The sequence below is a fragment of the Opisthorchis viverrini genome (assembly GCF_000715545.1).
Source record: "Opisthorchis viverrini unplaced genomic scaffold opera_v5_155, whole genome shotgun sequence".
In the NCBI taxonomy this organism is placed as follows: Eukaryota; Metazoa; Platyhelminthes; class Trematoda; order Opisthorchiida; family Opisthorchiidae; genus Opisthorchis; species Opisthorchis viverrini.
The window spans coordinates 798,720-821,588 of record NW_008751811.1 but is presented as its reverse complement, the minus strand read 5'-3'; the positions used below and the strand labels follow the sequence as shown (position 1 = coordinate 821,588).

Genomic DNA, 22,869 nt, shown 5'->3' with positions numbered 1-22,869 from the left:
AACAGTACCCTTTTACGCATTTTCTAAACTACAGACCAGATACGAAACAACCAGCGATGGATAATTTACCCACGCCACTAAAAGACAGGCAAGTGTGCGAGCGCACCGTGGTGAAACACAACAGAGTCACCACCACTGTGAGACACACCCAGCCACCATTAAAGGTTTCAATCTCTTCTGCAAGCTACTGGACACACAAGGTAAAAATCCATCAAGCTGGCATAATTGCAACTTAGAAGACTGCATCTACCAGATAATTTTCAAGTTAGGGAAAGGTGGGCCAGTAAAAAAATTTAGTCAGTTTGATCGAGCAAACAGCAAGCAGCCTTTGGAATGGGCGGGTTGCGATGTTTGTGAAGGAAACGGCAGTTATCGTTATAGGACTGGGAATAGCATGAGGATATCTAGAACATGGGCACTTTGGTCAAACGGGAGCGATGAGGCGGGTTGCGATGTTTGTGAAGGTTATCATTATGGGACTGGGAATAGCATGAGGATATCGAGAGCATGGGCACTTTGGTCAAACGGGAGCGATGAGTTTGTGCGGGCTAAGCAGAGACGTAACGCAATGTTGTGTGCTTAGTGCTTACCCCCGTTAAAACACTCTGACAATGCCTCGAAGGAGCCACACGTTAGGTAAAACGAAGTGATATTATTTTCGGTAGCGAACATCTTATAGATATACTCCCGCTATTACCGAAACCACTGAATTTCCTTGATTTCTGTGGTTGGTACACCAAACGATGCTGAAAACATCATGTTTTTTGGCTCAAATTAAATTTACATAGACGAATAACCATTTATAACCACGGCTGATAATGCGTAAGTAAACACATCTGACGCGTGAAAATGTTCCATTATCATATGTTTAGCAGCTATGAAAGAATTTTGGTGTACACACAGCATTTAGCACGGAGGAAGCGCAAATCTGATGATTGAGGCTGGCGAAACTCTGGGTGTTTGCACCAAAATATACTTTTTATTTCCCCTACATATGATAGGCTGGTCGCTTCAGTTTTGACTAACTCCCCAGTCTGAAAGAGGAACAAACACTGAAAAAATAAAAGTTACTTAGTTATTCCCATCACACTTCACATTTTAATGAGTTATGCACAAGCTTATTCGCATTACCTTGTCACCGGGTTAGCATGGAGACCCAAATAACAGTTTAAGTTCCATTAAAGCACCATTATAAGGAGTGTGTGTGCAAAAGAAGCGCAAATCCTTATGTGCATCCAGCGTTCCTCTGTTTATCATAAGGGAACTAATTGAGAATCCCAGTTTGGCAGGCGAATAAAATACAAAAGAAGCCAAATCCTTATGTGCATCCAGCGTTCCTCTGTTTATCATAAGGGAACTAATTGAGAATCCCAGTTTGGCAGGCGAATAAAATACATTTAGAGTTGTGGGTCGTTGCGGCTGTTGTCAGTTTATAGCGTAACTTATCACGCCAATTAAAAATCCGCTCCAAAGGACCTCCACATTTCTTTAGGTGTGTGGTATTCTGGCCGGTGGAGAAAGTTTTAAAGCTTAAAATTTGGACATGTCAGTCCTCTTATGAGTGGGGTTATCATTAATAATAATCTGTACATGAAGGAATGAAATGATCATTGTGGACGAGTGCATATTCTAAGCATGTGCCTCCACACATTATAAGATGTCACAGGGCGTTTTCCTTGATGTAGCCAAATCTGACTATTTTTCATGCCGCCGCATGGGTTTTCGAAGGAGGTTGCACCATAGTACCGCATAGTTAAGCCAGAAGCCTTGGTTCCCTGAAGATGCTGCCCCTGATGTTCGGGAGTTTGCGATATTTTTTTTGGTCGCAGCCATCCAACACCGCTTATTTTTATTATGAAATGTAAAGCCTCGAACCTGCTGCACGCCTGAAATCGTACACATACACCCCCGACATACATACAGACTTTTCCACCTGGCAAATGGAATTCTGGTGCCAATTTAACTTTAACTTTAAGTCTACAAAAGAGTTGTTTACGTCTGTTCGCAATTTGCGGACAACATACGGCCTCAGCGTGCTATCGGATTGTTTATTAAACGTCTTGGTGGGATCAAATCCGAATCCCCCCGGGGCTTTGTCACAAAGAAAGCACCATTATATTTGTAACGCACCTCCCATAAGGTTGCTGAGAATTCGTCGACGGCCCATAAAAGCAACCGTATGAGCAGTGCATTACAAATATGCATGTATCGCGATAACTCGGATATCATGGCGACTGAAACTTGAGGCGGCCTGGTGCGACACATTCAGTTACCGGTGAGGTCACGAATGAGACGTTCAGCTGGGTCTCTGGCGAGTCTTTCGAGAAGCCAAATTAATTGCAAATAAGTGTGTTTCGCTAAAGCGCTGTTACTTTTGGTAAGTTTCTATGTATCTAAAATGTTTGGAACTTGTTGAATCAAGTATGCCTTAACAGTTAGGGACCGCGTTACCTTCAGTTTTCTGCAGCTTGTGGCCTTTGCAGCAACTTCGAAAGGCCCCTCATCAGGCAGCCTCTTATAAAGATCAACGGCATTCAAGTGTAATGTACAAGTAGCTTCATTACGCCTGGATGTATTCCCCCTCAGGAAGCAAGAGCAACCTATGCTTTCAGATAGTTACCTACGTGTCCTGCCATAAACAACCGAATTAATTTCCTGTACGTTAGGTACAATTTGTCCATAAACCGACTGCAAACACTGCTACATGCATTCGTTTACCACCACTTAGCCTCAAACTGGTGGGACCTGCCTGATTTCGGTCGTGATATGTTTCATCCTGCCTACTACCGGCACTATAGAAGTGAGCCTCTCCAGCCACTGGACTAAGTATTCTCTCCTGACGGTCCATTGTGAATCAGCGTAGTTGATGCCAGCATCCAACTGCCACGCTAGGGTAAACACGTGCGTATGTGCAACTTTAGCATTGATCCGCTTAGAATTATTCGGTGCAAGTTAGTTATTGCTGCTGTGCTGGTTTTAACCTAGAGTTGAGAACATGTTTGAAGTACGTAAGGAAGAGCATTTTATCCGGTAACAGTAGAAAGCTGCCAGCATAACTGCCCGCCTGCTCAACCGGCCATTTCAATTGAATGTTCTATATGCTTCCACCCCAGAACACATAGGGTACCTACAAACGCCTAAAACTCTATTTCTATGGCATCAGGGAATTCGGTTATTGCCTTAGCGCGCTGTTCCTTAAGATTACACATTTCTGTAGTGATCGTGATTTCCAGAGACCTATTTTTTAGGCTGTTGACCAACCTTGCACTAACCGCTCTCGGGTACTATAATCAAGAACCCTGTACATTCTGGCCACTTTATGATATAAAAGTGCGGTAAATTTTGTACCCGTTTTCTCAGCACTGAGCAACTGCATGTGATCAGTGATAAAACGTTAAGGGTCATATTATGCAACCAGCCCTGCACTTTTCGGGTTAAGTACCAACAAAACTTACGTGCTGGCGCTAAGTACGAACTCTCGAAAGGGTAGATTTTGCCGTCAGTGCAAGCAAATCCTTTGTTTATTTGTCGCCACAGGGCATTGTCTGTAGGCTCTAGCGCTGAGGTAAACAGAAACGAGATGTTCTGTAGTTGCAGAATGGTTGTTTGGCTGTCAAAACTGAATCATTATTTCGCCATGAGCATGTCTTAGGCAGGAATTGGTGAACACTGCGGCGATCCACACTTTTGGCATCACTGTTCACATCACTGAAATCGTGAGGCTACCGTCTTGAATATAGTAGTGAGGCAACAACTGATGGCTACGCTCTCCTTTTAATCATTAGCATGATGAAAAATCAGACCTTTCAAAAAAAGGTTTTGTTTAGCGAGCTAATGCAAAATATGCACTTATCGAGATTATTTTGAGCACTTTTGTAATTTATCTCTACCTTCTCATATGTTGGGGGGCCAAGTGTTCTTATTGCTCCGTTGTGCATCCTTTTTACCATGCTTCATGTTTTATTGGATTTATTCAAGCGTCACCCTCTGTTCCTCTTTGATCTGCCGTCCCACTTGAAGCCACAATTTCCGCAGCAGAAAAGGTGCCCACGGTGGACATGATGGGCGGAATCAAAAGATTTAAGGAGTTTTGTGAGTTGACAGTTAGACTCTTTATGGGGCAATTTGACAAATAATTCCTGGAAGCTGCTTGCAGTAATCGACAAGTCCAACAGCTGCAGCTGTTGCCTCCGGTATGGTCTGGGATGGTGCGTTTTAAGACATGAGAACTGAGTTTGTCCTTTTTCTGCAATTTTGACCCACCCGTCCCAATATTTGCTTTCCGTCGCCTTATGTGTATGAGTGGTTTAGGTGGAGGACACTATGGGTGACAGGTTTATTATTTGAAGGCTCAGAACTTTCTTCGGATGTCCTACCCAACATGAGGAAGTTTGGATTGTTGGAAACGGCCGTTGTGAATTATCTGACAAGAATCTTGTCTTTTATTTAATCAACCCCTTAGCAGCCGCTTTGCAAGCCTTTCCGCGTTTTTTGATCGTAGATTGGTTCACTGATCACAGAAAATTGGAGTTAGCTGGACGTCAGAGCTGGTAGTATTTTATTTTATCAATAATTTTCTCCTACAATAATCAAGCTCACAGGACACAGCGGTAGTTGTCGGCAGAATATGCCGCGATTACACCTAAGAGACTGTATTCTGATGTGAAAAATCCGTATTTGTGCGACCAAGCATGGTTAAAACCACAAAAACTGCAGTGCTTGAAGTGGCTAAAATTCAAATGAAAAAGATTCAATTTTATCGGACTTGGTTTAATATAATTTGGCTCTGTGGTTTGTTGGGTTTCTGGACCGTGGGGCAAGTACCTCCTCAGTATGCGTCATGGGAAGCAAAACGAAAAACGTAATCGTAATTATATCTGGGATTCCGGCGATCTCCTGACTCTTTTCCTCCACTTTCAAGCTTCTGGATTTTTCCTCTCGGTGCTCTAGCATTCTCAACTCCGTTAGTGACCTCTTCGTATATTTTATTTTTTAAATTACCCTCATCATGTAACGGTAAACATGTTTCACATCCTTGGCTATCCTAACAAAAAGTTGAGCAAGCTTATAAACAAACGAAAACAGCCCAGTTTGTTGTCCTGTGGGTATGCTTTTTGTCGAATCTTTTGGTTAAACTCCACATCCGTTCTCCGCCCAAGGTCTAGACAACCTGGCAGTATTCCAGTCAGCACAAAATATCCAGACATAACACGCACGTTCTTCCTTCTTGTTCTCTGAAGCGATCGTGCACATATAAAATAGGATTTCCTTATTGTTTCCTACTTACCAGCAGTCACACCTAGCGCTTAATGGCTGTTTTTCGACATGCATCGTTTGTTTCCTGGAACTGACTGCAGTGACTCGGTGGCTAGAGTTCCTTACTCTTACCTTCCTATTAAGTTGACATAGTGCATTTCAGTTAAACTACGGTTCTTTCCATTATCGGAAGCTGATACTGGACCGCTTATTACCTGTGTACTGTCCATGTTCAAACTAACCCCTTCTTTACACAACGGAGACCCCATATTTGATTTTTTTCAGAAACCTAAAAACTACCCACTTGAAATCACCCGTCACAACGAGTCCAAAGGATAGCCTTCCTGCTAGCCACCCCCAAAATTAAGCAGCTTCCCTGGCCAAGCTAGCAGTTAGTTTCTAAATCAACAAACAAATCCACCCTTTTCTGGGTCCATTTAGCGTGCTAACATCCCCTTCTTGATTTTTTCTATTGACACCGTTTTATCCGACGCTTTATGGCACTCACAAGAGGATACTGTTCTCATCCAATCCCTTCCTCATTCCCTCTCTTCTCAAGCTTCAAACTTCGGCTGTAGTTACCCAAATGCCCCGTACAGCCATTGTTCATTCAATCAGGTTCGTCTCCGGTCCACAGTCACATGGACCTCCAAATAAAGGTAAATTATCCATGACCCTGCATCAGCCTTACTCTATCTGTTCAATCTCCTCGCCTAACTGCATTTCAGACTACGGTTCTTTCCATTATCGGAAGCTGATACTGGACCGCTTATTACCTGTGTACTGTCCATGTTCAAACTAACCCCTTCTTTACACAACGGAGACCCCATATTTGATTTTTTTCAGAAACCTAAAAACTACCCACTTGAAATCACCCGTCACAACGAGTCCAAAGGATAGCCTTCCTGCTAGCCACCCCCAAAATTAAGCAGCTTCCCTGGCCAAGCTAGCAGTTAGTTTCTAAATCAACAAACAAATCCACCCTTTTCTGGGTCCATTTAGCGTGCTAACATCCCCTTCTTGATTTTTTCTATTGACACCGTTTTATCCGACGCTTTATGGCACTCACAAGAGGATACTGTTCTCATCCAATCCCTTCCTCATTCCCTCTCTTCTCAAGCTTCAAACTTCGGCTGTAGTTACCCAAATGCCCCGTACAGCCATTGTTCATTCAATCAGGTTCGTCTCCGGTCCACAGTCACATGGACCTCCAAATAAAGGTAAATTATCCATGACCCTGCATCAGCCTGACTCTATCTGTTCAATCTCCTCGCCTAACTCAAATCCAGCTGCCACGAAAATGCGTATCCACTCTCCGATTGCAGCATTTTTAACGACCGTTAGGGGGCTACCCATAAACCGAAGTATGTCTCTGCAATTATGGCATGGCACTGCCATGCCCTGTGTGGTGGCACCCTCGCGATTACTTTCTTCGGAATCTCGACCGCAACCTCTGGCTCACTCGAGCCTGTAATTGCAACTATGAGCAAATTTTTTATTTGGCCCTAACCGCATCTGGGGCAAGTTCATTCTAACCCGATGAAACTTCTTTTCGGATTTGACCGACCTGATTTTCTGCTGCAATTTTGGTTTGCCTCTTACAAGCTCGATTCCATATACGGTTTTCGTTTGGCCCTGCGCATTAGCGCTACCTCCACTTCGAACTTGTCCCCGGCAATGATTTCCATAAAACAGTGACACCAGTGAGTCTACCTAATTTCAGGTTGAAACATATTTTTGATACAAAACTTCTCATTTACTTCTACTTCCAATTATTCCATCTCCATCTCTATCTTTGCTTGTTGTGACTGGCCTTTACTCAAACGCCCAAGGTCACTTATGGCTACCGATGGTTCTCACTTTTAGTTCATTTCGGCCGGCTTCATCTTTGAACTAGTCGGACCTCAAGCCCATTGTCCTAGTTTTTTTCGGTTCCCATAACTGCGGTAACTTTTCATGTAACAAGCATGCCTTGTTGGATGTACCTTCCTCCTCGTTGTGTTGCTGCCTGAAGCGTTCAAGATGTAACGACCCGACCATACCTTAATCAGCCTGCGCCCTGAGAATTGGGAACTGAACCTATTACTATCTTTTATCAGATATTGCCCACTGTTAATGACACTATCCTCTTTTTCGCACACTTTCCAATACCCTCAACCCCCAGTACTGCTTTCTTCTGACTGTAAACGTGTGGTCATGCCTGACGGTAAGCCGTCCACAAGGTGTGGATAATCACTGTTATTATTATTATTATCTTTACGTCAGCCAGCCATTATATGGGGGCGTCGCACGCGCTTTCCTGATACATGTTCGTGGTCCCGCACTGCAAGCAAACAAACCGCTTTTGTGCTCCGAACCTAAAGTCCAACCAAATCGAGCACATCAATGACTTGGAAGATACGATGGCGCCTGTGTTCGCGTTGTAAAACCAGCAAAAATATTTGCGACAGCGCAACGTTAGTGTATTGCAGTGGTCAAGCTGGCTCAAGCGTTAGTTTTTCAGCTTTATGCCATCGGCGGTTTGAAGCTAAAAGCGGATTTAAGGCCAACTCTTCAAGTCGTAATCCCAAAGTTTCAATCATGAGGACAAGTGCATCGGTCCAAACGCGTCGAAAATTGTTGTCTAATGTACTTTAGCCAACGCGATTCTCCTCAAAATGCAATGAATCCAAAGAACGGTAAAAAATATTAAGCGACATCAGAAAGTGCACGGCAGTGAGGCAAAGGTTGCGACATTTTAAAAGCAAATACAACTCGTTCTTTATCTTCGTGATGGGCAACCGGTAAACCATGTCCCTTAGTTGTGATTAGGTTACTTTTTCTCGACTGTTTCGAGGTACCTGGACGATTAGCATAATATATGAACCACGAAATTGCAAAAATCACGGTGAACCCCCGAAGGGTAGCCCCATGCATGTTGCTCGACGGCCCTTCTCCTTTCGACGGTTATATTTTTGACTTTTGCTTCCCTACAAACTTGTAACCTAATTAAAAATCCTTGTTCTTGGCGCTTTTGTTTATTTTAACATGGAAGTACATCCTGACAGTCGTTACAGGCCAGACGACCACGCAAAAGGTGCGGAGCCGTAACTTGAAGAACGCATTTCGCACTCTCTCGTAGGACGTCATGCTATATTAGGGACTCGTTGTCCACAAGGAAAGCCAAAAGAAGTGAATATTGGCAACGTCATCAAGGATGGATTTGGCCCGTGTTTGCATCAGGGGACGTGCAGACGTACATTCTTACTGCTGGCTGTAGCAATTCCCACAAAACAGCGCCTTTTGTCCTAGCTGTACTGAGCTTGGTTGTTGCGCACAACGCGATTTTCTTATTTATGGCTGCCATTTAGGCCCATACCGCCTAGTTGCTTAACTTGAATGTAAACCACACTTTAATCCAAATATCTTACGCCTCTTTTAAGCAGCCACTCTGGTTTCGCCATCCTGTTACCACATTGCATTCAGACTACTTTAGCTGCTCCAGTCATTCTCATATGAACAACATGGCCCGCCTGAATGCCAAACACAATCGATACTGTTGTGGTCAATAGTGTTCAGTGTCAAGCAATGAGTACGCCTGTTTCTTTCAATTGCCCGCTACCTGTTTGGTGTGTAGGTAGATTCTGGTTCCGGATACCATGTGCTCTTGGATTTTTGACACTAATTTGTACCGACCCATATACTCTGCGTTTTGCACCTATGTATATACAACCAGTGGTTGCAAAAGCATTGACCCTTTCTAAAGTAACCGTGGTTTGCAGCTAATTTCTGAGTACACTTGTGTTTTTTGGGTTTTGTCTCTGCAACTCACATGTACGCCTTCCGATTCCAATCAAATATAGTTCAAGATATAAATGAATAAATCCGAGCATTTTCAGCCATAATTTTTTCTCAAAGCCTGGAATCACTTTGAAAGCGCATCTTAGCCCTAAGTCACAAACATATTCCTCAGCTTTAAGAAAAGATTTACTGTCCATGGAATCAGTAAAATTGAGCTCCAAAACAGCGAAGGCCTCAATGAGTAGGCCGTTCACATAACAGTGCTGTAACTCAACTAATTGTATTGGGCCACTGTGCCATTTTACGGACTCCATAACCTAGAATTTTTAGGCAAAAAATTTAAAAATTAAATGGAATTTTTTGTTTTTGGAAAGACGTAAACATAATACATATTTGAGTCTAGTGGTGGTTGATATGTTCAACCCACAGACTATGATTGTTATAAGTTCATGTTAACCCACCAGGAGAATCGGCTATTTACGGATTAATGGATTGGTACGCAGGGTCTAGGCTTTCGTCCAAGATTATGCGCTCGGTTTTGTTTTTGTCGTTCGGCGGCTGTTGATTACGTGAAGAATACAAGCGAAACGATAGTGTATCTTTGCTCTTTAATTTCTTAGCGCGGATCCGTAAGCTTATCAGAGCGAGATCCGCAAACACTATCTTTTGATAGTATTTTAAACTGAGTACCAGATGCAGCGTGGACAACCGTCTGAGGACGGTTACAGCCGTTGCAGTTGCGGTTACAGTTACAACCGCAATGAGAAAAAAATTTGCTGCATAGGAGTGCGCGCACTGAGCTTGAGAATCTTCTCAATATGTCCCCGCCATGTGTTAGCTGAATCAACGGCGAAAATTTTGTTTTCTAAACCTTGCTCAAACAAGGCCTAAGTAAGAATTAGGTTTCCTCGAAGTCGACGAAATCCACTGACGACACTCACTCCATAGAGAGCACTTCTGTTGTCTGTCTTAAAGATATTGCTAATCTGGAGAAAGGTCATTCTGAATCCAAGCTTATGATACGATTCAGGCTGAATGCCAATGACTCCGAAGTAGTTTATTTGGTCTACGATTTTCACAGTCTGTTGAACGGAAGAAGATTGGCAGCATAAAACTCTGAAACCTGACAGTACCATTAACTAGACCAATCATCTGTGCACCCGAACTGCTTTTCGTACTTGGAATGGACCACTTCCCAATTTTTTGGCACATTATTGACGGAAATCACGGATCTTTCTGTTGTACAAAAAGACGTGGTTTTTTCCTTAGCATGACTGACCGATGCTCCCCATTGAACCGTGACCCAGAGTTAGAGTAATTTGTCACAATTTTTAAGTGTCAAATGACGTTTGAGATTCAAAAATAAAACAGTTGTTGAAACACGCCTCCCATCCTCTACCCATCGAGAATTTAACAGCACTGTATTCAGTAGTCACACAACTCAGCTCAGCTTTGGGTTTATCACAGCTTGAGGGATATTTCCGCAAGTCAGCTTAATGCGTTTACCTATTTCAACGCTTTAGATTTATCCCTGATATATGAAACACGCGTATGTTAGTTATGCATTCGTTTACGTCTGTTTCATTGTGAATCGTGGGTCTGATTTCCCTGTTGTTGGTTTTGGAGATTCCGGAACGTTACGTTTACCCACAGTTTCGGAGACTTACAATGGTAAACTATTGAGCCATCTGTGGAATGTTAATTTTCCAGCAAACAGTCAACAGTAGGCACCCACATGAGTGCCTGACGCGTGTTTACTTCCGCAAGTTGGCTAGCCACAAGCTATCTAACCACTGCTATGTGAGGAGTTGACATGACGACATAAGCCCACATGTAAATTAATTTTGTGCATCTAGAGTAATCAAACGAGTCCCAGCAAAATATATTTTAGCAACGTTTTTCTGTTGAATTTCGTGCACAAAGGCCGCCCACCGTGTCCCGGACACTGTAGTGTAAATCTCTGGGAGAACAGTACGCAAACAGGGTTGCTGAAATCATTTCGATTGTCAAGATGGAAGTCTTCCATTCTAGAGCTCATCAGGCAGCCATCATTCATCATGCTTAGTTACTTTTGTTTCCCATATAAAATGGCTAAGAGCATTCAGTTTTTGTAGAGTCGTTGCCAGGGAAAAACCACACCGGATTGTTGCTGAATTTTTATCTCGTTGGATTCATTAGTCAGGTGTGTCGCAAAAAAAAACGCCTCATGTTTTAGTGGGCAGTTCATTAGAACGAAGACAAGCCTTTCCGGAAAATACACCACGCGATTGTATTTCGGTTCAAAAGCCCATTTAAACAATCATTATTTATAATAAGTTCTGAAGAAGTATGTAGGATTCCTAAAGCCTCTGGAGTGCGATAAACCTGGGGAGTCTCGTGAAAGCTAAACCCGATGCGAAGATTATGAAGCATTTTCGTTGAATTTCAGGGATGTTTGGTAACCAATAGGTGGATTTATTGCTGGGCAATACCTATGACCAATACCACTTGCCGGAAAGTCACCCACACACATCCAGGATTCGTAGGACTTTGCTAAACAATGTGGCTGGGTTTCAGCCAGACGAAGTCTTGGTTAGCTTTGACGTCAACTCAGTGTATACCAATGTCCCTAAAGCGAACGCTGTGGAAGTAGCGAGAAGACTCGCTGGCAGACACAACGCTGCAAGAACGAGCGCAACTCTCAGTAGACAAGATGGTGGAAGGCATCCAGGTGTTCCTGAACCTCAGTCCTTTTGTTTTTGACTCAATTATATACTCTCAAGAACAAGGTTTAGCGATGGGATCACAAATACCCCGATTTTGGTCAACACGTACATAGAAAACTTCGAATAGAAAGCTTTAAACAGATTCGAGTGTCCACCAAGGGTGTTCTGGCGTTACGTAGATGACACGCTTGCTGTGATAAATTGGGATAAGGTGAACGAATCGTTTCAATAGCTGGACAAATTTGACCCTCACATTCAGTTTAGCATGGTGCTAGAATCCACATCGGGTACACTAGCTTTCGTTGACTGCATGACACACAAGAGTGGTGGGAAAGTTAAAAACCACTGTAGACCGGAAATCAACAGATAGCGGTGCGGCCTTAAACTGCTCCTCTGTACATCCAAAAACAGTATATGCTAGCATCACCTTAGCGATGTTTTGGAGAGTGAGAGCACTGTGTACAGAGGAGGTGGACCGAAGAGCGGCACAACTTGAGGTAAAAAAGAAACTTCAAGATAGCGGATACCCAGTGGGTCTAATTAAGCGGCAACTAAGACGGGTATTGTTGCCAACACCAAGGCAAAACAAGGAGTGGATCGGAACAGCGGTCATTCCATACAAAGCAGGGACATCTGAAGTCATTAGAAGGGTACTGAATACGGCTAACATTAGAGTAGCTTTCCAGAAGGGGAAACTTTACGCTCGGTGTTGGTGCATTTGAAGGATCGCCTTCCGGTTGATAGGACAAGGAACTGTGCATACAAGATAGAATGTAACGACTGCACAAAGGTTTATCTAGGTCAGACAGCCAGGGAATTGCACACCAGAATCGGTGAGCATAAGTATGCCATTAACAGACCACCGAGACACGCAGAGGAATACCTGGCGTTAGTCCAAGATTCAGCAATGGCAGGGCATTCTCTAGACACCGGGCATAACATAGATCTAAAAAATATGGACATCCTGAGTCGGGGTTTAAGCTTCACACCACAGTGACTGGTGGCCGAGGCGGTGGAAATCGCCAAGCATCCGAGTATGAATAAGATAGAAGGGGTAGGACCTGCAAACGTGTAGAGAGCGGTCTTAGATCAACCGAGATGAGGCGGGGTGGTGTGCAGCTATCAGCGAAATGGCCTGGGTCTAAAAGTACAAAAACCAAGTAGAGTTAGATCCAGTTAACCACCCCACCCCTATCCCCAGATCAATTGTCTCAGTACCCCTGGATGAACACAGGTAAACGAAGTCCGTGAGCGACCCCAAGAGGAATTTTCCATTAAGGTATCCTAGACTGAAGAAGCGGGGACGAAAAAATCCGGGTTCATCATACAGACGAACCCCCTAACCAGTCTATCGTAAATCTTAGTCATCCTCCCTAATCAACAAACAGGAGCATCAAACTGAACACCCAGCACTGATCACGTCACTAGTCGTACGGAATCTCACGGATTGGTTCCCCGACTGCCTTAAAAACCAATCAACCTACTTACTTACTTGGCCTGACGAAGCTTTTGTGTCAATATATCTATCGGTAGTTTACCAAACATCTCTGATACGATGAACTCCCAATCGGTCCCAAACATTTTCCAATTTAATATTGTTAAACTTAAAATAGTACTTTTCAGGAAAAACAGTCATATTTGTTTGCAAATGATATTGTTGGCCCGTTTGGCAGATTCTCGCTTATTTTGAACCTAATAAATTGTTACTAAATGATCAAAATGTGTGGCATTTGGTATCTAGGGAGAGCATCAAGAAAACCCCTATCCACCATTGTCAGACCCTGACAAATGTTCACAAATCTGCAACGTGGCGCTGCTTAACGAATTCAGAGGCTTATTGTCAAAATAATAATTATTTGCACAACATTACTTTGAGAACGATTTCAAAGTAATCCACTCACTTTGTGTAAATTTGTCAACCACACGTTCCATCAAGAATGGCAGGGTATTCAGAGAGAGGTCACCATATTTGCCCTTGCTATTCGTGACGCTAAAGTTTTATGAAAAATTGGTCAACGGACCTGGATCTAAACCCAGGTAAGAAGGTGAACAGTGCCAACAACTGAGCACTAGTAAGATAGGTTTCGGGCTCTTTACTCAAAGAATGTATTCAGCACTACAAACTCCTGTGGCCTGGCCATGCGTTACGCCTGCCGTGATCAGCGCTTGTTCCCCCGACCAATTATGAGGTAGGCAGAATTCGACTTGGCGAAGGGGATGAAAGATATGATACATTTGGGTGCTGTTGTGCCATGCGCCTCCCAGGATGGAGTCCATATGACCCCATTCCCCTGACCAATTCTGAGGTGGGCAGAATTCGACTTGGCCAAGGGGATGAAAGACATGATACATTTGGGTGCTGTTGTGCCATCCGCCTCCCAGGATGGAGTCCATATGACCCCGTGTGCCCGGCTGGATGCGCTGGAATACAGGGCGGCCAAATGTTTCTCTCGAGGTTGTTCAGATGAATGTTGGAGACGTACAAACCTCGGGTTTCTGCGGTAAGGAGGCTCAAATTCCCAGTCTGCTAGGGGGAATTCTGCACCAAACCACATTAAAGCTCGAGGTTTTGCGCTGCTGCTACTTTCGATGTGACTTTCACTTGCGATATGGAGAAGGCGGCAGCCCCAATGATTACAGATTGTGCTCGAATCAAGCAGCACTACTTCTATTAAAAAATTTCTGCCTTGATGGAGCGAAAACTTCCGTAATTTGTTTGTCTAGTTATTGAACACTGTTCAACGGATAAACTAACTCGAGTACCATTTTACTATACGACCGAACCTGGATTATTGGCTGGCGACATCATCTAACCAAATCGGCCTCAAAGCTTCCTTATGTCATGATCGACGAATGCTAAGTAACGTGATAACTGACATGGTCGTGTACTTCACTGCAATGGAATGTATCCATCAAAAGAATAAATGTGTCTCCTACTTCGATGTAAAGCTACGGATGGCGAAACAAATACAAGAGATGGGCTTAGATACTGCATTTTGACCTCTGATAACCGAAACCCACACCATCCCCACCACAATCTTGAAATACCGCTGATGGGCCCCTAAGGCCTGTGTGTCTAGAGACATGAAATTTTAGCAAATTCGTTTACGATAACTCCTATGTTCATTGTGAATGCGAACATACTTAACACAAATGGCTTTTCGACCAGATTTTTCGCACTTGCCATTCTTTACATATACTTTTGCGAATCGCGCAGCTGAAAACTAAAAACATCCTGGAATATCGAACGCATCCTGGAGGTGGCATCCGCAACTGACAACTAGCGGATACAAAATCATGATAGGCTATTGGGTCCACATTTTGGGTCATCCAGAGCTTAGCTGGATGCTGGACGGCGACCGACCAATCAAGTTCGGGTTAAGCTTCTTGGGCGTTGCTGCGCATAGCTGCGATCAGGTAGGCGGTCTTGGTGCGGTGCTCCTCGTATCAGACTGCGAATTCGGGCCACCGTACGACAGAAACCCGAGATTCATACGTCTCTAACAATAATCCAGCAATCTCGATTGAAACAGAGACCGGTTAGCCGCCGTGTAGTTCAGCCGGGCACAGTGGGTTGCATGGACCCCATCATGGCAGGCGAATATCACCAACAGCACCCGAAACTTTCACATCTTCCATTCCCTTTTGCCGCGCAGAATTCTGTCCACCCTTCAGTTTGTCACTTAAAACTGGGTACGAAAACCAGCGCTGATCACGACAGGCGTAACGCTCGTAATGTCACGTGCATGACCCGGCCAAAGGAGTTTGTATTGCTGGATACATTCTTTGAATAAAGAACCATGTTCTTCACCTGAAACCTATTTCATAAGTACCTAATTGCTGACACTGATCATCCTGTTTGAGTGTGATTCCCTGGCAATGCCCCAGACCAATTAATCGTGAAATGTTTTCATGAACTGAACTTCGGTCACGCGGTTGATTTTATGTGTTCCTGGTCAGCACGAATGGCCCTACCGTGTTACCCGTAGACGACCATCTGCATATCAGCTGTGAACTCAACTAAAGCATGCAGCGTTAAGCTAGAGTTAGAGAGATTTAGTGTAAGTTTTCATTTTGGAGCACGCAACTTGACTCTGACCAAGTCACTATGCAATCGCGCATATGAATTCGCTTTCTCTGTGTAATACGATAAACGACAAGGTCGTACCAGCCAACAGCTGAAAAGCGCATCTGAAGATCAAGATATCGAACTGAGTTGCCTGAATATATAGAACTTAACGAGTACCATGGTTGTAATGGTGGTTTAGATAGGAATTGGAGGAAGGTGCAAGAAACCGTGATCACGGGTTTTGAAACCATCTGCCTGAGGTTGCTTGTGCTCCTCAGTGAATAACTGGGTCAGAAGCTCCTGTTGGTGCCGATAAAACCTTACCAGCAACAAACAGTTGTGTGCGCAAACCCCTATGCTTCGAGTCGTGAAGACCCCAAGGATTGACAGAGACCGCTGGTGGTTTGCGAATGCCCGAGGAATGGGGGAAAATTTTGCAGAAAACAGCCGCACCGGTCAATTCAACCAAGTTATTCGAGAAGGGCGACTGAATCGGTTTCCAAAAATAACGTAACAGTTAATTCACAGGAACGTGGTCTCGAACATTACGTTGGACCTGGAAGGATAGTCCAGCTGTTCCCGTTATCTAAATCTATGGAAGGACCATGTGGACGCGAACGAAACTTCGATACCAGTTCCCCGTCGACAATGGAAACTTCATCGCGTCAATGCGACGAAGCACCCGGTCCAGGCGGTTCGCATCCTGTACTTTTGAAAGAACATAGCTGGCCCTGTGTTTTTAACCTGATGGTTTCACTATTACGTATCTGGGATGAAAACACAATTCTTACTGTTTAAGCACGGAGGAGGAGGAGCGTTCAGCTGTAGCACCCTTCCGGTATCTAGCTGATATACCACCCGAAGGAAGCACGAGGGCTGCGATACTGCCTGGTTGCCCAAGCCTAGACAGGGGAAGTCGAGTGGCGGAGGTCGGATTCGAACCACGGACCTTCTGGTCAGTAAATTCGGGCGCTAACCACTAGGGCCATCTCGCACGAGTGTACTTCATGTGGCTTAGTGTTTAGAGCGCGAATTTACTGACCGGAAGGTCCGTGGTTCGAATCTGACCTCTGCCTCTCGATTGCCTTGGGTAACGTGGTAGTATCCAGGCCTTCGTGCCTCCTTCTGGTGGCGCGGCAGTTAAGTACCGATAGGGTGTTGCAACTGAACGAATTTTTATATTCAAATAGGCTGCGAGAACATCGTAAGCTGGGGCGTAGCTCTACAAATAAAAGCTTCCAAATCGCTGCCTGGCATTGCCTTACGCAAGTTGATCCATGGTAGGGGATTTCAAGTTCATGAGAATCAAGCTGGGTTTCGCCTTGGCTGGCGTCGCACAGATAATATCTTCAGTTTTTCATGTGAGCGCAAATCATTCCGACGAACTTCAGTGGTTGTTTTTCTATATGAATCCAGTGATCGTCGGAAACCACGATTGTCTGGCGAGTGAAGGCTTCCCTTTTAAGTTTGTCTTTCATAAGAGCTCCTTTTATGGACAGTAAACTGTTGCTTGAATTACACCACACCCAGTGGCGTTACGTAAGTGCGTTCTCTGTCGCCCTCCCTGTTCAAGTTCATAATCGACGTGCTGTTTGTCCTCTCTACCTGCCTCTAACACCTCGGGGGTTGATATTTTCGTGGATGTCTGCTCAGACATTGAGCATGTTGCCACTGTTTCTTTTAAATAAAACCCTTTTGGCGTGCAGGCCATTTTAAATAACAGTGATTCTGCTGAACGGTTCGTCATCAGCCTCACATCTGCGAAGCGTAAAATGCTACTAAAAGACTGGGTCGGACCAAACCGAATGCTTGTAGATTGACAGATCTGTGAAGTAGATAAGTTCTATCTGGGCAGCTTCATTAGTCCCAGTGAAGTGTGACAATAAAATCACCTCTGGATTGAGGTGGTTAAACTCCGGCATCCGTGGAACCGACGTGACATCAGTTTTGCTGTCAAAGGTAGAATGTACACTGCTGCCGTTATATCTGTCCTGTTATCTTAACCAGAGACGTGACCACTGTGTGTAGATTTTGGAAGAATTTCTGCTTGGGTGGATGTGCTGAAAACATCAGATCAGTAATACCGGTTCACGCCACAATGGTTTTCAAGAAATGTAACTCTCCCTCGATAGGTCACCTGATCACACATTATGGGTTACGTCGGTTGGGCCGTCTGTTTCCCATATCAGAGGACCGTTGCCTCGCAAAGCGGTTTCCGTCCAGCTGTGAATTGGGTGAACACGACCCAGCGGCGGTCAGTCCTTGAGTTGGCAACGAAGTATGAAAGCCCTACCAGTCAAATCAGTTGCATAGACAACTGCCATTTGCCCTGATCAGGATTCCAGGAGGCAGTCATAATAGATTTGTGAATCTTTTTAACAATATAGCAACTACCCTGCTACTTCCGAGCAATGACCCGGCTACAAGGATTACACAGCAAGGTAGAGCAACGAGGACTTTTATTCTGTCGGACAGTTTTGGCTACTTTTGTTCATTGCAGGGTTTGTTGTAAAGTCCTCGTGTTTTCGCCAGTGCGGTAATGGTGGTAGGTTAAATGGCCGGGGGCATCTGCACTGCTGATAAACTCTGATAAGAGAGATTCGAATTCAACGCCTTTCCCGGCCAAAGGCACTAGACACTTAGTTATCCCAGCCAACTTAAGTCAACAATGAAGTACCTCCATTGAGTAGAGATTTCGAGCTGCTGTTGGAAATTATTAAAATTCATTATAATTAAGTAATGTTATCAAGATTCGGTTTAGGATTAAAAAGGTCCAAATTAAAAACCAAGTAACGGCTTGATGACTAGCACTCTGTTTTTGTGCTGGAAACAATAGGAGTACTCACAGGCAGTTGAAATGTAGGTAAATTGTGTTTCCCCCTAGCGATCACTCCTTGGATCTCGCTCGTTTCACCGCATGTATGAGCTCTATAGGGAAGGGAACTGTCTTTTGGTTAGCACCAGACTACGTCATGTAAGGTCGTGTTTTCGAAATAGATATTGGTTTACTGTACCGTAATCACCTATTATTTATTAGTTGCAAATGTGAATTAGATGATGGTCCTAGTGCGACGTAGCCATTTCTAAAAACTAAATATACTGGCGTGCTTTCTCACTAACGTTGTTCCCCGAACCAATGTTAAGACGGACTGACGGCGAAGCAGAAGTACCAACTTTTCAGAAGTCTCATGATGGGGAACTATTCATTATTTGTGTTCAGGGATCTCAGGATAGAAATTTGCTCCCACGAATAAGCACTGAACGGGTTTCAGTTTTCTCACTGAAGAAAACTTGAGTAGTTGTAGGCACTTTTCTTTCCATCTGCAACACAATCAGTCCCGGTTTCAAGGTGCACTTGACAGTACTTGTCACCATTCGGAGACGCAGTCTGCTGGAGTCGGTCCCATACACCGCCCATTTGCTGACAATCACGGAAGTTAATTGCTGCGGATCAGCGAACTCTGATCCAACAGATGGTTCGAGTTGCCCTCGAGATTTGAGGATGAAATAGCCTCAACTTGTCAGCACAGATTGACTGCGTTTGCAGAACTGAGTTAGCAATGTTGTGGAATGTAGGTAGCTCGGGTGCGCTCCAACTGCCAAGCTCGGCGAACAGACCAACAACCAAGCAGAATGGAGCTGTTAAGGGTTCCTAGTCCTGTTGCTATATATATATATATATATATATATATATATATATATATATATATATAGAGAGAGAGAGAGAGAGAGAGAGAGTAATGATGGCCATGGGTGACCACTGATCTGCTCACCGGAAATTGTTCATACTGGCAGGGCACATGTTCCCATGTCACTAGGTGGGTTCTTGGCGAGCCAGTGTCTGAGTGCAGTTGTTTTTTCCATTTGAAAGCACACTGTGCTTTTGATCAGTTTGTCTTCTGATCACCTGATAATCGCCGGCTCATCACGAGTCATCTGGTAATACAACAGAAAGTGCGCAATACGAACAATTTGGCACTACCTTTCCACTATTCGCAGTGTTTGGCTACACTGCCTTGCGCATCCATTTCACACTGCTTGCTTCACCACTTTTTAGACAATGGCTTTTTATAAGAAGCCAGATGAAGATGAAAGCCTGAACGAGAAGGATCCGGAAGGAATAAAGAGGGGCGAATATCGCAAGATGGGTATTTATGATTTCGTCCGTCGGGACATCGAAAGATATCATGCGCACCCAGTAAGTATATCTGACTACTGTTACATATGCTCCTGTAGGAGGAAGCTATTGTTTCCCCGGAACTGCTCAAGTCAAAAGAGTTAAAACCGCCCCCAGAATTCGTTCGCAATGTTTGGGGTATGTGCATGATTCTGTTTGCTGTTTTTCATTTGTTTCACCAGGGTCTGCTGCTGGCGTTGGTAGCGGTGACTTCCACATATACCGTGGAATCCGTCGTCGCGAGTATGCGCGTCTGGAGTACATTGAGAAGACAGCTGAAGAAGTAACGCAGACTGCTTGTATACCTTGATAATTTCACCAGGAGAAACTCAACAAAGAATTTCAGGAAAGACAGCGCATGCTTGATGAGACAGCTGAGGCCAAGACAGCGAAAAAGCGACTGAAACGACAGAAAAAGAAGGCGAAACGAATCGCAAGTAAGCTTTCCAAAGAAGTGAATTGTCCTGTCTTTTTAGAGTCTGGACAACTGAAGAATACGGACAGTGAATCGGGCTAGTCGAACTTTGGGTGAGGAAACTTTGTGTACCCTCTTCGTGCTCTCAGATGTACATATTAACTTTTTCAAAAAAGTTTAAAACTACGTCTTTAATGTTCATCTGGGCTAGATCTGGCTCCAAGATTGTGGTTGAAGCGAAACTTCATAAAACTGGTTCCTACCAGGGAGCCCGTCAACTATCGTGGAAGTGTTCTGAAAGGTAGTGTAGGAATAATGGAGTGCTGTCGAAACCGGAAAATCGCTGGCTTCTGGGAGGCTATTGCTCCTCGAGTTTCAGAAGCAATTTATTCTGATTTGTAACCTGGGGCACAATCGTGGCCTGAAGTTATGATGCTCAGCTTACTACCCACCGTCAAGGGTTCTCGAAAAATCACGGCATACTTAGCACAGCGATTAACAAGAAAAAAGTCGATAGACCTTATTCCCTGGTCTAATAGCATTGATATACTCAGCGCTGTAGAAAAAAGTTACACTGTATCTTCAGTCTCCCCACTTCATACCGAAAGCCATTTTTGCTTTTCTGGATCAAATTCTCATCATCATCATCATCATTGTCAGCTGTAAGAACCGCGTACTGGTCGTACACTGGTTGTAGCTGCCACAGTTTCGTTCACCGATGATTTGGGGGAGGGGGTAGGTAGCTGCGCATTGCACGCGCGAGCTGGTAAATTGGTGCATAAATCCAGCACTGCCAGTGGGTTGTCAGGCGGAGGGTGGAAAGGAGCTATGCATTGAAGGCAATAGCTTTGATGCATGAGCGCCATTGAGGGCGCGACTGGGGGGGTCGGAGGGTTGGGGGATCAAATTCTGGACAGATATTTTCAAAGATGAAACTAATTCGGAGGCAAAATACTTTGGCCAACTAGGAAAGTTCAAGGGAGCGGGAATCATTACTTACTCATACGGGTAAGCAACTCTCAGGATAACAATCTCGTTTGCGGATTTTCGAAAAATAATTTGTGGAAGCATTCCGAGCGTAATCGTCAAAAGAATACAATAAATAAACTATGATTCTGAAAAGCTTTCCTCAGAAAATCCCAATACGAGCTAGTACGCTGTTTGTCGATGCTTTGTGCCTTTTATCAAATCCCTCTCTGCAAACTTATGGGGCCGGAGAAACCTGACCGCCTGTTCGAGATCTTTCTTTGCAGATGGACCTCTGGAATAGACCAACGTATTTCTTCAGGTCTGTATCCCAGCAACTCAACGGAGTTTGGGTATTATGATATTTTGGAAAATTTTACATTTCCCGGTAGTTGTATTAACTCTGACGGAAGTGTGTCTGATGAAGTTAGTACAAGAATCTTGAAGACTCGAATCACGTTTGCTAATTTGCGTCACTTGTGGCGTTAAAAAACATCTCACAAGATCTTAAGGGTCACATGTACCAAGATACAGTAAGGCATGTGTTGTTGTATGGGTGAGAGACATGGCCTCTGCGGACAGATGTTATGAGGCGTCTCCAGGTTTTCGATCACCGATGCCTCAGAAGCGTGACTGGTTCCGGATGGCGTCAGCGTGTTAGTAAAGATGTGATTAGAGAACGGGTGTTTGGTTGTGCTGCAGGTACTTCAATCCGGGAAAACATCCAGCATCACCGACTACGATGGCTCGGTTATGTGCTACGCATGCCGAAACACCGTCTACCGAGACGAGTGTTGTTCTCCGTGCCTCCATCAGCATGGCGCGAACCGCCGAGTGGACAGCGCATGACTTGGCAGAAAGGCGTGAAAGAAATCTCGAAGAGTTAGGGTGTTGTACGCCTTCCAGGATGGGGTCCCCGTGATTTCGCCTGTGCTCGGCTGGGGATATTGCGAGAAATGGCGGCTAATCGATGTCAGTGGTGTTCGTGCTAGTTTCCTTCCCGATTGTCTGATTGAGCGGTTGGTGTAAGTACCTCAGAATGTTTGACATAGGCCAGCACCAGGTCCCCTCCCTCACCCACTCTTTTTTCTCCAGTCTGGGGCTTTAAATATAATTAGACGAACCTTATGACTGTAGGGCAGTAAAGCGTCAGTGATAACAATTGCTGTCTTTGTTGATGATTATGAGGACTTATTGTTTAGTATTTAGCCCTGCCCGGTTTGAAACAGCTAGCAATCTACACACTATCCAACATAAACTGATTGGAGTCGTGGGGTCAGTAAAAAAGAAAATCAAACACATGGACAACGATGCAAATTAATGTGTATTTCCAAGGAAATGAGAATGCGATCTAGGAAAACGGAGTAATCAACTCGGCTATATTGTTCCGATACGGTCCTCTTAATTAGCTGAGTGCGAGATTTTGTGAAATGGGATTCACATGCAATGTCGAACAAAGTAGTGCGAGTTTATGGGCATTCTGGAAGCATCAGCTTTGCGC

The 22,869-nt window shown here is 44.3% G+C and overlaps 1 protein-coding gene across 1 annotated transcript; it reads left to right on the top strand.

The window, feature by feature from the left end:
* Positions 1-19,870: 19,870 nt before the first annotated feature.
* T265_07019 (hypothetical protein) lies at positions 19,871-20,504 on the top strand (the record flags this gene model as incomplete). Its single annotated transcript, XM_009172440.1, has 5 exons — positions 19,871-20,008; positions 20,047-20,125; positions 20,170-20,270; positions 20,310-20,424; positions 20,464-20,504. 5 exons carry the CDS (start codon positions 19,871-19,873, stop codon positions 20,502-20,504), a joined length of 474 nt encoding a protein of 157 aa, XP_009170704.1.
* Between the last annotated feature and the right edge of the window lie 2,365 nt (positions 20,505-22,869).